General features: G+C 45.6%; 1 protein-coding gene across 2 annotated transcripts in view; it reads right to left on the bottom strand.

Moving 5' to 3' along the window:
• RSBN1L (round spermatid basic protein 1 like) overlaps nucleotides 1-3826 on the bottom strand; it is a 53629-nt gene extending 49803 nt beyond the window's left edge. For both annotated transcript variants that reach the window (XM_055807304.1, XM_055807305.1), the window contains exon 1: nucleotides 3106-3826. In XM_055807304.1, coding sequence (XP_055663279.1) covers nucleotides 3106-3736 — 631 coding nt within the window. In that variant the 5' untranslated portion in view covers nucleotides 3737-3826. The remainder of the gene's footprint in view (nucleotides 1-3105) is intronic.
• Between the last annotated feature and the right edge of the window lie 9804 nt (nucleotides 3827-13630).

The following is a 13630-nucleotide window of genomic DNA, read 5'->3' as shown; positions in this document are numbered from 1 at the left end:
GTTCAACTGGGAATTCCACTCCATCCCATGCACTCACATGCAATGCATCTCCACTGGATGGAGTTTATCCATCCTGAAAGTGGTCAAGGAAATCACACCCATTCCAACTGCTTGTCTTTAGAGACTTTTGCCTCTTTTAGAGGCTTCTGCACCTCTATTCATCTGCACAATTTCCTTTCTGGCAGGTGCAACACTGATTGCGTATCAGTTCTGAACGCTATGAGAGAAAAACAGTCAATATTGTCAATTCCATGCAGCTGCTCATTTTCCACAGCACGAAAGCAAAAAGGTTATCTAACTGCAGACTCCAGGAAAAGGAGACTGCACTTGCCTGCATTGGGCTGATTTTTAGGAAGTACTACCAGCTGCACATATGACTGCTTCTGTGAACTCAACTCAGTACACCTGAAGAAGCTTATTTTATTCCTACTTTCCCCCTATATATTCTGTGTGTACAAACATCTCAGGTTTTTTTATTATACAAAATTCTCAAAATTCAGCCTGATGTCTTATCTGTAGGCTGCCTGCATTTTTCACTTGCCTTTTATACTACCCTTCCTCTAACCTTCCTTGCCTTTTCTACAGTACCTACATGTGTCTTCTGCCACAAAACAAGATCAGAATCTCCTCCCTCTTGTGCAGCTTTTGCATTCTATTTCCTCCCTCTTTCATATCAATGTGAAATTCACTCATTCCTCACTGCTGCAATGAGAGTTCCTACGGTATCATCTTCTAGTCTATGCCATAGTCCCAGCAATCCCAATGCACAAGTTCTGCCTATTCCACCCCTCCCCTTAATGTATCATTCTTAGTTTTCCTCCATACTTAGGACTCTGCATGCCTTCCCCCGCCCCCCGCCCCGCCCAAGTCATTCTCCCTGCATCATTACTGTATTTCTCCTTTCCTCTCTGAAAAGTAAATTATTCCCAAGATTAACAGCACAAATCTGCCCTTTGATCTACAGGCAAATACAGAACCACTTTAAAAAGGCTGGCTGCTCTCAGCAGGACTCTTTACAGAGAAGGCTGTAAGAAAGTGAAGGATGCATAAATACAGTTTAATGAATATAAAGTTTCTCATCAATAAAGGAAACTACGCCACAAAATTTTAGCTACAGAAACAACTTCCTCTAAACAGAAACGTGGAGACCCAGCTGCCACACAGGTATCATTTGCCCTGGAAAATGTTGTTGCCTGTACTCAGGATTTCAAGAACTAAATGAAAGCTAAGAAAAATCTGTTCTGAGCAAACAGCAACTAAAAAGTCAAGTACTTGTGCCTGTCAGTATACAAGTTCAAAGAAAATGTCTTTTCAAGATACAAGGTGCAGAATTTTTAAAGATGAATCACTGCTTCCAGGAGAGTTCAATTAATTATATCCAGCTGGCACCATTTCTATTACCAATGTGCAAAAACCATTTCACCCTGTTATTGTAATATTGCTCTCAAAGATTCATTAACATGATTACGTAACAGTGGTAGGACAGTATGACAATCTGAATGAATACAGTTACGATCTGCATGGCTTTGCTAGAAAGAAAAGGGTGAGTTTCTTAGCAGATATACGTGAAGACATGGCAGCTTCACCAACATTAAACATGCACCAAGTTATCATTTCTGCAGACTTTTCTTAAGTCATTTTTTGGACAGGAACAAAAAAAAATAAATACTTAAAAGGACTGAAATGACAAACTTAAAGCCCACTTGTACACCAGCAATTGAGATCCCAAGAACAAAATGGTACATGCAACATGCTGACCAAAAAGAACAAGTAATTAAAGAAAATACTCACAGGTAAATGAATCCAAGACTAAGATACTAGTGGAAATTAGTGGAAAATGCAGTAAGGCAGAAAGACAACGTGATCAATAGACAAAAAGGCTAATTAATATTAATGTGTCTTCTTTACAAGCTTGGCTCATCCTGCAAGTACAGGTGCAGACCGCAATCAAAGTAACCTAAGCCTATTAACAGCTGTAATTTATCTTTCCTTTGAAAGAAAGGAAACTTGCTTGAACTAGGTGATGGGGTGAATGTTTCCAGTTCTTCGTATTTCAGTGTAAACACAAAAGCATCAACATCTGGTTTAAGGTCACTGGAGACTGAGAAAGCATACGCTGGAAACAAAAGCATATATTCTTGTATTGTATTGATATATTATCTTTTACTTACTAAGCATCTACTGCTGATCACAGTCAGCAAGAATCTACTTTAATATCCTGTCTTGCCCGGTATGGCCATTTTTGTCCAGCCCCATTAAATAACTAACCCAGCCCTCCTCCCCTTCTTCTGAAGGCCTCCAGCATTTCTTGGAACATTTTAGCCCAGGGATCTTCAGGAAAGACAGCAAACCTGAAGCAGCTACTAAATGAGATTTTGTAAGTCTAAGTATCTGAATTTTAACAGCACGCTCCCTAATACTTGATGACTTAGCCTGTAAAAATTAACAGCCTAATAAACAAGATTACTCAGGATTTAATTTTAAAACTGGAAGGGTTTTTTGTAACGTGGTCTTCTCTGTTCCCCCACCCCTAACAACAGAAATTCGATTTTCTCGGCAGATCTCTAGTAAATTACCAGGCACCCTGATTTCCCTAATAGGTAAGAAAATCTAAGGCCTCTGGCAGCTTCTAGCTGACGCCATCGCTAATTCCACACCCCCTTTTTTGACAGGACTGACGGCAGACTAAGCCGCCACTGCCTTCTTCACAAACTTACACAACGCCAGCGGTCCCCTACCAGGGGCTACCCCCGGCTATCCCGGGCTGTCCCCGACCCTGCAGCGGGCAGGGCGGCGGGGCAGCCAGGTAAGGCCCCGTGCGGCGGCGCTGCCCCGGGGCCAGCGCGCTGAGGCGGGGCGGGGGCAGGCAGCCATTCTAACGGCCCGAGCCCCGCATCACAACCATTTCCTGCTCCCCCACGGCAGCTGCCGCAGCTGCCCGCACCTTCAGGCACAGCACCCGAGCCCAGCCGGCCCGGCCGCGGCTCGCTGCCCCTGCCAAACCCCCTCCGGCCTTCGCCCCTTCTCCCAGCCCTTCCTTCCCGCCCCTCAGGCTGCGGGCGCCGAGCGATCGCCCGCGGGCCGCGCACAGCGCCCGCCCCTCACCTTTCGGCAGCAGCAGCTTCACCTCGCCGTTCTCCTCCCGGCCTGCCGCACTCAAGGCCCCGCCGCCATCTCCCACCGCCGCGACCACGGGCAGGGCTCCGTGCTTCCTCCTCTCCTTGTCCCGCTTTTCCTTGGGCCTCTTCGCCTTGGCGCTCCCGCCGCTAGCGCCGGCCGCCCCGCCGCTGCAGCCTCCCGCCTCGCCGGCCAGGGCCAGGCGGTGCCGGTGGTGGCGGTGCTGGTGCTGCTGGTAGGAAGAGGAGGGGGAGGCGGACGACGGCAGCAAAACGGCGGGCGACAGCAGCTTCCGGGGCAGCGGAGAAGGGAAAGCGAAGCCCCCCGCGCTGCCGGAGGGGCCAGAAGGGAGCGCGGGGAAACCCCACGCCGCGGGGCTGCTGTAGCTCGGCACGACCGCTGGCAGCGGCAGCGACTGCTTGCCGCTCCCGCCGTTGCCGCCGCCCCCTTCACCGTTGACGCGCTTAGTACCCTTCAGGCTCCTCTCATCGGCTCCCTTCATCTTCTTAGCGGCTGGCTGGGACCCACGGGACACCTTCGCATCTGGGGCTGGTCTGGTGCTGAACGGCTCCTGCTCGGGCGACGCCGCACCGCGAATCGGGCTCGACGGCTCCGCCATTTTGAGCTCCTGCTTCTATTTACTCACGGCTCGTCTCAACCGACAGAACGGGGAGGGGCGGAGGGTGCCCCCGCCTCGCCCAATGGGCAGGCGAGGCGCCGGAGAGACAGCGTGAGCGGCCAATCGCGTGGCGAAGAGGGGGCGGGTTCTCAGGGGATTGGGGGCGGTGGGCTCGGCTGAGTGCGCAGTCGGAGAGCGGAGGCGAGGCGGGGGTGCGGGCTGCTGTCCGGGCGGGCGCAGCTGCCCGGGGACGGGGACGGGGACGGGGACGGGGACAGGGTGCTCAGCCGGTGCGGCTCCTATGCCCTGCCCCTGGCGCTGGGCCTGCTCCGCCAGGCGGGGGCAGGGTAGGCAGCCGACCCGAGCGATGGCGGGCGGGGCCGGGCCGCAGCCGGCGGGGGAGGCCCCGGGCCTGAGGGGCCGCGCCCCCGGGAGCCGCTTCTGGGGGGTGCGGGTGGTCGGGATGCGGCGCCTTACGGCGGGTCCTGGAGGCGCTGGCGAGCCGGGAGCTGGTTTTCGTTAATTCTTCAGGTTTGGGGCTTCCCCCCTGGCGCTGCTCGCTGCGGGCATGGCTGCGGGGATCCCTGTGGCTCCGCGGGCTGTTGGCTGAGAAGGGCTTTTGTTTGGAAATACGGAAGGTTTGGAAGAGGGTCTTTCCCAGGAGCTTGCATTGGCAGTAGCCCGTGAGGTGATGCAGCCGGTCTCCTAAGCAGAGGCTGCCGCAGCAGTGGGGATAAGCCGCCTGTCCTGGAGCCGAGAACGCTGCTTCAGTTCCACGCCTTGTGTACAAGGCTGAGGTCGTGGCAGCGTTTCTGGTTGAACCCGAGTTTTCCGCCCTCTCCCAAATCACCTGAGTCAGCCAGCTTAAGGCCTGGAAGCTCTTGTGGGCCTGATGGATGGCAAATGCTGCAAAGTTTTGCTGCCGTGGGACATGGTGCCCCACCAGCATAGTGGGATGTCAGTTGCATCAGCAACATCACTGGCACCCGGCCACTGTGCTTCAGATAAAGGGACTGCGTGCTGCTTCCTGCAAAGCAAAAGGCAGCGTGGCCTATAACGTGGAGTTTATTGCCACAAATGCCTGCCTTCCCCCCCAGCACCCCAGCCATGCCTTTTGGCATTTACAGCTGCCATAGCCACTGTTCAGGTGCAGACGGAAATTCTCCCGAGACCTACTGAGAGTGGGAAGGAGTCACAGAAATACAGAAGGCAAGCACCCATGTTTCCTAGAGTGCTTGCGTTGCAGCTCCCCTGCTCCACTCAGTCATACCTGCAAGTCTCCGTTGTTGCAGTGGGAAGAGCGGAGCAGCTATCACATTAAACTTTTATCTGGCAGACTTCTGCCAAATCAAATTGCTCTGTGAATTTTTTTGTATGATGCATCATCAAACAACGTTTTGATAGATTTTTTTGCCTCACAAGCTATTTTCATTTGAGCTGCAAACAGATTGACCTCTATTTAATAAGCTTGCTCCTAGCACTCTGGCTATCTCCTCCTTTGTTTCATCTTTTGCAAGTTGTAAAGCGGGCTGTATTTGATTCAGTGTTCATCTCAACAGCAGTGAAGAATAAATTTTCTTTACCCAGCTGTGGTGGTGTGCTCTCCCCCACCACCACTCTAAGCCATAACCCCCAGCAGGGGATTGTGATGGCTGCGTCCAGCTTGCTCTGGACTTTGGGGGACAGATGGCAACATGGTAGCCAAGGGCTGTCTGGAACAGTGACACAGAGGTCTTGCTGGTGTGCAGATACAACAAGAAGTATAAATAGGGGACAGCCCAGGGCGTACTGAGCTCTCCTGCATGGCAGCGGGCTGTGTGCCTGGATCTCCCCTTGACTAGGGGTGCCTCTCAAGGTTATTCCTCAAGGTCAAGAGATTCCATGCCGCAACAGATCCTCGATAAGTGATTAATAGCATTCTAAGCTTTGAAATCACCTAAGTGATTGATTGTGCACATAGAATCTTTTAGACGTAAACCATTGACCAAGTCTGGGACTAGGACTGGATCCAGCTGCACTTAGGCTCCTCTCCGGGAAGTAGTCTAGAAAGTAAGGGGGTCCTTTCAGAACCTGAACAGAAGGGTCTCCCTGACAGTTTGTCTGACCTTATCTGTGCAGTATATAAGCAAGTGTACCTTGCCATCAAATCTTGTTAAACCACTGTCACATTTGCCATTGAACTTTGTTAAATCACTGTTTTATACCAACGAAGTATGTTGTTTCTTCTCTCTTGTGAGTGAAGTGTGTGACTCCATCTGTGACACCAGCCAACTCTGCTTGAAGGGTTCTTCCTCAGATGATTCAGGTTTCGCTGCTGTGAGAGTGTGTCCTCAAACTGTATTCCGGGCATGATGAGGAAAATGGCATCTGCGTCAAACCACAGGAAGAACATTTCACAGCACATTATTTGAGCACTAGTCAGCTAACATCCGATCCCAGACTGAAATCCAGGTGCAAATCTACCCGTATATGTATGTCGGCTGGTGTAACCAGAATAGGCCTATGAGTACAGAAGTATCTTCAGCTCCCTCAGAAATTTGTTACTTGTGTCAGTAGGTGAGAAAAACCTATGTATTTTAACACCTCTAGAATGAGAAATTTTAGGCACCTCATGGCACTGTCTCAACATCGCAGGCATTACAGCCCAGTTCATTTTACTTCAATGCTGGTATTGATACCAAATCAATGGTATATTAAGTTCATTCAGTGAACTTATACTTCAGATAGGCCACAACTATATTTTCATACTCTCACTGTTGGGGGCTTTGAAAAACAGAACAGCAGTGATTCCCAAGGGCTTTGATCTTTAACTAGAGTAAATGCTAGAGCGTGCTTTCAGTCCAAGAAACCTGACCACAGCCTCTGAAATGCCAGAGTTGCCTAGGAGTACAACATCCCTTTTCTTCGTGTGGCAGGCTTAGCAAGGTTTATTAGGCTGATTAGGCTAGATAGCTATATAAATAGCTGAATATCTTCAAATGTGCACTTACACTAATATGGTTAATAATTACGACAGAACTTTGTATTTCTGTACTTCTTATTGGACATGCTGTATGTCTAAAATATATGCAGTGAATCATAATGCAACATATTAATGTGAAAATAGATACGAAGATAAAATCGGTGGGAGGGGGAGTCATTGCCCAAAACTAGATATAAGAGCTGACATGTAAAGTAATAAATGTGCAGCAAACTTTTAACAGACAGATGATAATAAGCTACTAAACTTCAGTCAAGCTGTTGTTTCCTTTGCTTTTTGTAGCGTATTGTGCTTGTAAGCAGTAAACCAAGTTTTTATTAGTGAATTCTTTAGAAAATTCAACTGGAGCAAGGTGACAGAGTACCTGTTAGGTGTAATTGTTGCTTGTTGGAAAGCAGTGTGATTAATGTTTGGAGGTCTTCTGCTGCTATCTCATACCCATTTGTTACCAAGGAAAATGATAGGGTGCTTGAAATTCATAAACCATCTCTGTGTTTCAAATCCCACAATCCTGCTGCCACACGGTGGCCAGCCTGGCGGGCATGCTGGAGGAGTAGGTGTTGTCCCTGTCACTTTTTTGTCACAGATCACATGGGTGCGTTAAAAGTGCTGTGCCGTACCTATGGTGAGCATGCACTCCAAAATATTTAAACCAAATTTTAGTGCGTCTTCCTTTCCGCTTCTTTTTACTTTAATTAAATCTCTGAATGCTGGTGCAAACACCACAGACACTTGTGAGTGAGATACAGACTAAATGAGAAACACCAAAAATGCTTCAGAATAAAAACTGTCTTTGGAAAAAAGGGGGTAAATACAAGTCATATACCTTGTATAAAATACAGGTAGAATAACAAATTTGTTCTGATATTAATTGGAAACAGCAGAAAACATATGCTTACAATAAAATGATGCAATCTCAACAAACACTATCCCAAAGATTGCCCCCAAACCCAAACTATGATAGAGAAACACAGTCAGTAGCATCCCATGTCACAACTCCAGTCCCCTGCAGTGACTGCACAGAGATTTATGAAGTCAGAGAGCCTTTGAGGGGATCGGTCCTTGGTGGGGTACTGCAGCATGGTACAGAATCCATAAACACAGAGACCAGAGAAGCTTATATTTTAGTAGGAGACTTTAAACTGGTTATAGAAATTATATCAATTTAGTAGTTTTAGTAGAAGACTTTAAACTGGTTATGGAAATTATATCAATGTGCTTTTCTCTAAAATTTTATGTGCACTTAGAGAAATCTGTGAAGATTTTCTAGACCATGAAAACCCAAAAGAGACAAAACCTAACAGTAAAAATGCCAGGCACATATCGGTCTGGTATCCAACATGCATTAAGGATAAGCTTACTAGAGTTTTGGCCTGCTTATTACAAACATGTTATCATTTTAATTAGAATAATTATTAAATGCTGATATAACTGGTTATTAATCAAAAGATTTGTTTAAATACCTATTTTGTTTTGGTAGCTAAGGAAGCTAAACTAGTTAGTGTATATGCTCTAATAAACTTCGTAAAATTTCAGACATCCCCTATAAAATAGAAAGCTGCATATAAGCGCTATACATGGATTGAGTTACATTGTTTTGGCTTTATGCTCTTAGCTGCCTACCGAAGTGATGCTCCAAAACCTTACTCAGGTCTCCAAATAGAAATACAATTTTCAGAAATGCTATTTAATCTCTTTATAGTTTCAACAGTTTGCTTTCCATGCGCTTACTTCCTTGGTTTGGCATCTGTTCAGTTCCCAATTCAAGCATGAAAATAATTGTGCCAAGAGTAAATTGGAAACATTTGATGACACTTAGACATCTTTATGCTGGTTTTTGTCTTCAGAATCAGCTAAATGTGATGTTTAACGCTATTCATTTTTTCTTACAATTCATTAAAAGTACGTTTATTCACCTTTGGAAATGGAGGTGAAAAGTAGCCTCCTTATGTGCACTTACAAAAGTACATATATGCATACTTACAAAAGTAGTTTCATCATATGAAAATGTGATTTTAGAAAAGCCTCATTTTCCATAGTTTTCAGAACAACCAGTGGCATATCCAAATATAACAATTGAACTAAATGAGACAGTTGGGACTAACTTGGTTTGTAATTGGGAGCTGGTGACAGCCTGACAAGCCTTCCTGCAGGTGGTAAGGATTTCCATCCTCCGTTGCTCTTTGCAAAGGGCACCCTCCCCACACCCAAGCAATGTGAATGTGCAGCCCAGCATCTTTGATTAAACAGGTGACAAATCCAGGTTTATGCTAAAATGCCTTTTTTTTTTTCACAGCAGCAGCTGATGTCTCTTTTCTAACTGCTCAGGGGTAGCGTGTTAGACATTTGGAAGAGGGGCAGAGGAGACAGCTGGGGACAGTAATGTTTTTTATTACTCTGTTCATCTGCCAACACCTTGTAGAATCCATAAAAACCACAAAAGGGAGTTTAGACTTCAGAGAAGACCTACAAAAATTGTTTCTTATTTCATGTTTTTTTTCAAACAGCTACATATTACTGTTGTAACAGCTCTTCAGTCTTTATAAACTTTTTTTTTCACTTGTGTTTAACATGTGAAATGCCTTACCTCCTAGATTTCTTTTTTTAAGTGTAATAATAACCACAGCAATGGAGCAAACCTGGAAGGTATTGATATACACATTTTCAAATTATGTCTTCTTGCAGTCAAAAATGTAATTTGCTTTGCTGTTGTCTTCATAGCATGCAAAACATTTAGACTATTTGAAAGGTACTTAGGATTTTTCAGTTCAAAAGTAACATAATTAATGACTAAAATTTGTGAATGGAAGCCAGAGGATGCAAGTCAAGCAAAGCTTTATTTCATTGCAGGGGCAGGGGGAGGAGTGGATAAAAGTCTTGCTCATTTTCTTATTTCAGTAAATATTCATGCCTCTGGAGTTTTTACAGGTTAACACCCTCGTCACTACCATTTGAGATACCCAGTTTCTGTTCAAGTCTGCACAGATCTGTACAAAGAATTACACAAGTAGTCTCCCCACCCCCACCCCACCCCCCTTTCCCTTAGAATCCACTACCATTATAGCTACCTACACGGAACTTCCTCCAGGGTCTGACCACACTAAGGTTTATTGACCATACCCCATCTGCATCTTTAAAAACACAATCCAGAGCCTACAGCTTCTTGCAGTGTATATACCACAGCTGCTAGAGCAAGGCTGGGACTGGCCCTGGACGAGCACGGGAGGCGGCAGGAGAAGGGCCCTCTCTGTAGGCAGTGCTCTGCGGGGCTGCACCTGGAAATCACCATCTTTTCCTCTGGCTGGGGCTCCAGCTGCGGACCACCCCCAATGTCATGGAGAGAAGGACCTGCAAGTCATCTCCTTTGCTTAAGCAGGCACAGGAATCAGTATCTATTAGCTATGGCAAGGGGTTGCAGTGGCCACGCTTCCAGGAACAAATAACCTGAACTCTATCAGCCCATCCTTTCTTTCATATCAGCTTGGAAATTCTGCAGGAGTCTCATAACAAGAGAATCTGGGGGCTTCACAACTGGTTGTGGGTGTCGTTTGGTTCTGACTAAGGACTTTCTTGGTTTAAGTTTTAACAAAACCTTTCTTGCAGCAATGCTGAATAATTCAGTAATCCTAGTTTTACCAGATGTCCTCATAGCACCACGTCCTTCAATCGAATTAGTTGTTGTTTTACTGACACAGTGAAAATACCAAGATATTTTTTAAAATCAAGATGTATTCACAAGATCTTTTTTAAAAAGTTGAACATCACATTTTAGTCAGCCTCTTCCCAATCAGCCTACAGTCAGTTACAGTCCCTGTTACCGAACAGCTGCACGTGCCTGCACAAGCACCCACCCCTTCCTTAGGCTTCTTTAAACTGTGGATGTAGATTTTCAAGTCTTCACGTGTAAAGGATAAAATTAATAGACAGTATAGGACACACATCCTCACCTAACCAGTCTCTCTTGTCATATACCCTCAACAGCTCTTTGTTCCTAAAGTGCAGTCCCTTCACAAACACTGGGGTGACAAAGTTACAGGTTCATAAAATTAGTTGATTGGATACTATAGGATATTAATTTTCCTGCCCCTTCTTACTATTTCTGACTGCTCCTCTGTTACAGCTCAGCTGAATTTAAAATTTGGCGAGGAAAGCAATAAGGAGAATAGCTACTCTGAGGAAAATTCATGCTTTAACTGAGCTGATTTATAAGTATGTATGTGTTAGAATGTACTAGAGAACCAAGAAGAAAAATGATTGAAGTTGCAGGCAAGCAGATACTCCTATCAGAGATAACCAGCTGGGTTCAGGCTGTGACTTGGAGGTGAAGGAATATCGTTTTACTGGGCCTGTGTTTTCAAGGGCCACTGTAGCTGCAATGAAGGTGTAAAAAATTCATAGCAGACACTGCCTTTTTTGTATGTAAACCAAGTCCTTTGTTCAGCTGTAACACAGACACCACAGAACAACCTTGGCCAAACCCTACCTGTTTGTGTCATCAGGAGCAGTCAGCACGGATTCACCAAGAGGAAGTCATGCTTGACAAACTTGATAAACTGGAGAGAGTCCAACAAAGGGCCGCAGAGATGATGAAGGGTCTGGAGCATCTGAGCATCTCTCCTGTGAGGGGAGGCTGAGAGAGCTGGAACTGTCTAGCCTGGAGAGGAGAAGGCTTGGGGGGATCTGATCAACATATATATATTTATATATGTATGCATAAATATATAAAAATACCTAAAGGGAGGGTGCAAAGGAGGTGGAGCCAGGCTTTTTCCAGTGGTGCCCAGTGACAAGACCAGAGGCAACGGGCAGATGCTGAAACACAGGAGGTTCCCTCTGAACACCCTCACACTGTGAGAGTGACCAAGCACTGGCACAGATTACCCAAGGAATCTGTGGAGTCTCCATCTTTGGAGACACTCAAAAGCCGTGTGGACATGGTCCTGGGCAGCCTGGTCTAGGTGGCCCTGGTTGAGCAGGGGCTTGGACCAGCTGACCTCCAGAGGTCCCTGCCAACCTCAGCCATCTGTGAAACTCTAACATATACATAGGTAGAGCCTGATGAGCAAAAGGATAATGATTTCTTTGGAAGATGAGAGGTACAGTAATGTGAATTTTTCCAAAATGCATTGTCCATTCTGAGGAAGTACTTTGATTATACCTCATATGAAATTCAGAAGCAGAGTCTTTGCAGCAGCTGAGGTCATGGGGTTACACGTAACCTCAAGCACTTTCGTGCGCTGTGGCACAAACAGAAAGGTAAGAGTTGATCCAACTGCTGTCTGGTTATGTACAACACCCAATAAACCTGTTTAAATGATAGTGTGATTAAGGCAAACTGCACCTTCATCTTGTTTTGCCTCTGATGGTGTTAAGGAAAAGCAAGTTACATCTGAGAGCCTGTACCATGAAGCTTAGGAACATCTTTTCTTTTCATATGTTCAGTATACCCCGAAGCAAATAAAGCACAATCCAGCAGCTGTCAGCAAGTAAAAGGAAACTGCAGTTTTATATTCAAGATGTCTAGACCATAAGAAACTTTCTCTTATTTGCTTGCAAAGATTTTACAGAGAAGCCCAGAATTCTGGCATACAGCTGCCTTCTCTATCATCCATGTCACGAACTCTGTTTAGCTTCCCCTCTCTCATAAAACCTTCAAACCCTTTTCTAGGGCTGAATTGATCAGGCTTTTCCACTGCAGAATGTTAATGCTTTATCTCAGGCTTTTCTTTTGCTGTTGTTGCTTCTCTTGGGAATAAAGCTATGGGCAATTTTATCTAAATAAATGAAGGCACTTTGTGTCTTTTTTTTTTTTTTCTTTTCAGCCATTGTAGTATTTTTTTTCCTATATGCAGAAGCACTACCCAGTAGGTTAAGCACCAGATGTGTGCTAAACTATGCTATATAGACATGTTGAATATTTTGTCTTACGGAGACTGTAGCACAAACTTGCTCATGTAGATCTTTGGAAATGACAAAAGTAGCGTGTTACATAGTGTAAACGCAAAAAAAAACCACCAACACACTCACTTAAAATGTCAAATTTATACAGTGATTTCTGGGCGTTCCTGGGCTAAATTCTAGAATATCCCTTGCTTTCCACTGCAGATTTTAGAAAAGTTAGAAAGTGAAGAAAGTACTATTTCAGGTGGTGACAACGGATGATTAATTTTCAGATTATGTAGACAACTCTGAGTGAACCAGGTGAACAAACAGGAAAGGGCAGCTGCCGTCTAGGACACGTAGCACTGAGGGAGATGACTGCAATGAGGCAAGCTTCACGAGTGTAATCTGAAGTCCACAGAGCAAGTTATCAGAGTATTAACATCCTGAGAGCTCTGTCTTTGTCCAAGTTAAATCCAACATTCTTTCAACCCATGCAATCCAGGGGAGGAATCCTTTGGTGAGTGTCTGTAATCCCTAATCCATGATGCTACGGCTTTGGAAACAACAAAAGCTAAAACTAAATACAGGTTCAGAAAACAGATGGCAGTTATCAGTACTGTTGAGGTCATATTTAGAACTGTGCATAATGTTTGTTGGAGAACCAAACAAGACTGTTTCAAATCTGTGGGATCAGAAGGAATAAACCCCAGTGACGTTAACAGGGCTGGTGCAGCAAGGGACAGACACCAGCGGCAAACTCCCTGCACTGTTCTCTAGAGCTGGAACGTGGTGTCCACGCACAGGTAGGTATATGACACCAACAAGCCCAGCATTTCCATCGCTTTTCAGTTTCAGGGAGTCTCCAACCTTCATCCCCTGTTCCCAGTACAAACAGAAATGCAATAAGAGCCCGAGCTGGACCAAGGGAAGGTGCTGATTTGGAGCCAGATGTTCTCCAGCTCAGAAGACTCTAGGGCTGGAGTTCATGAGGGTATCTTCCCAAGAGAAAAGACAGTAACTAATAACACAAG

This window comes from Falco peregrinus, chromosome 6 (genome assembly GCF_023634155.1).
Source record: "Falco peregrinus isolate bFalPer1 chromosome 6, bFalPer1.pri, whole genome shotgun sequence".
NCBI lineage: Eukaryota > Metazoa > Chordata > Aves > Falconiformes > Falconidae > Falco > Falco peregrinus.
This window is presented reverse-complemented; position numbering and strand designations above follow the sequence as displayed.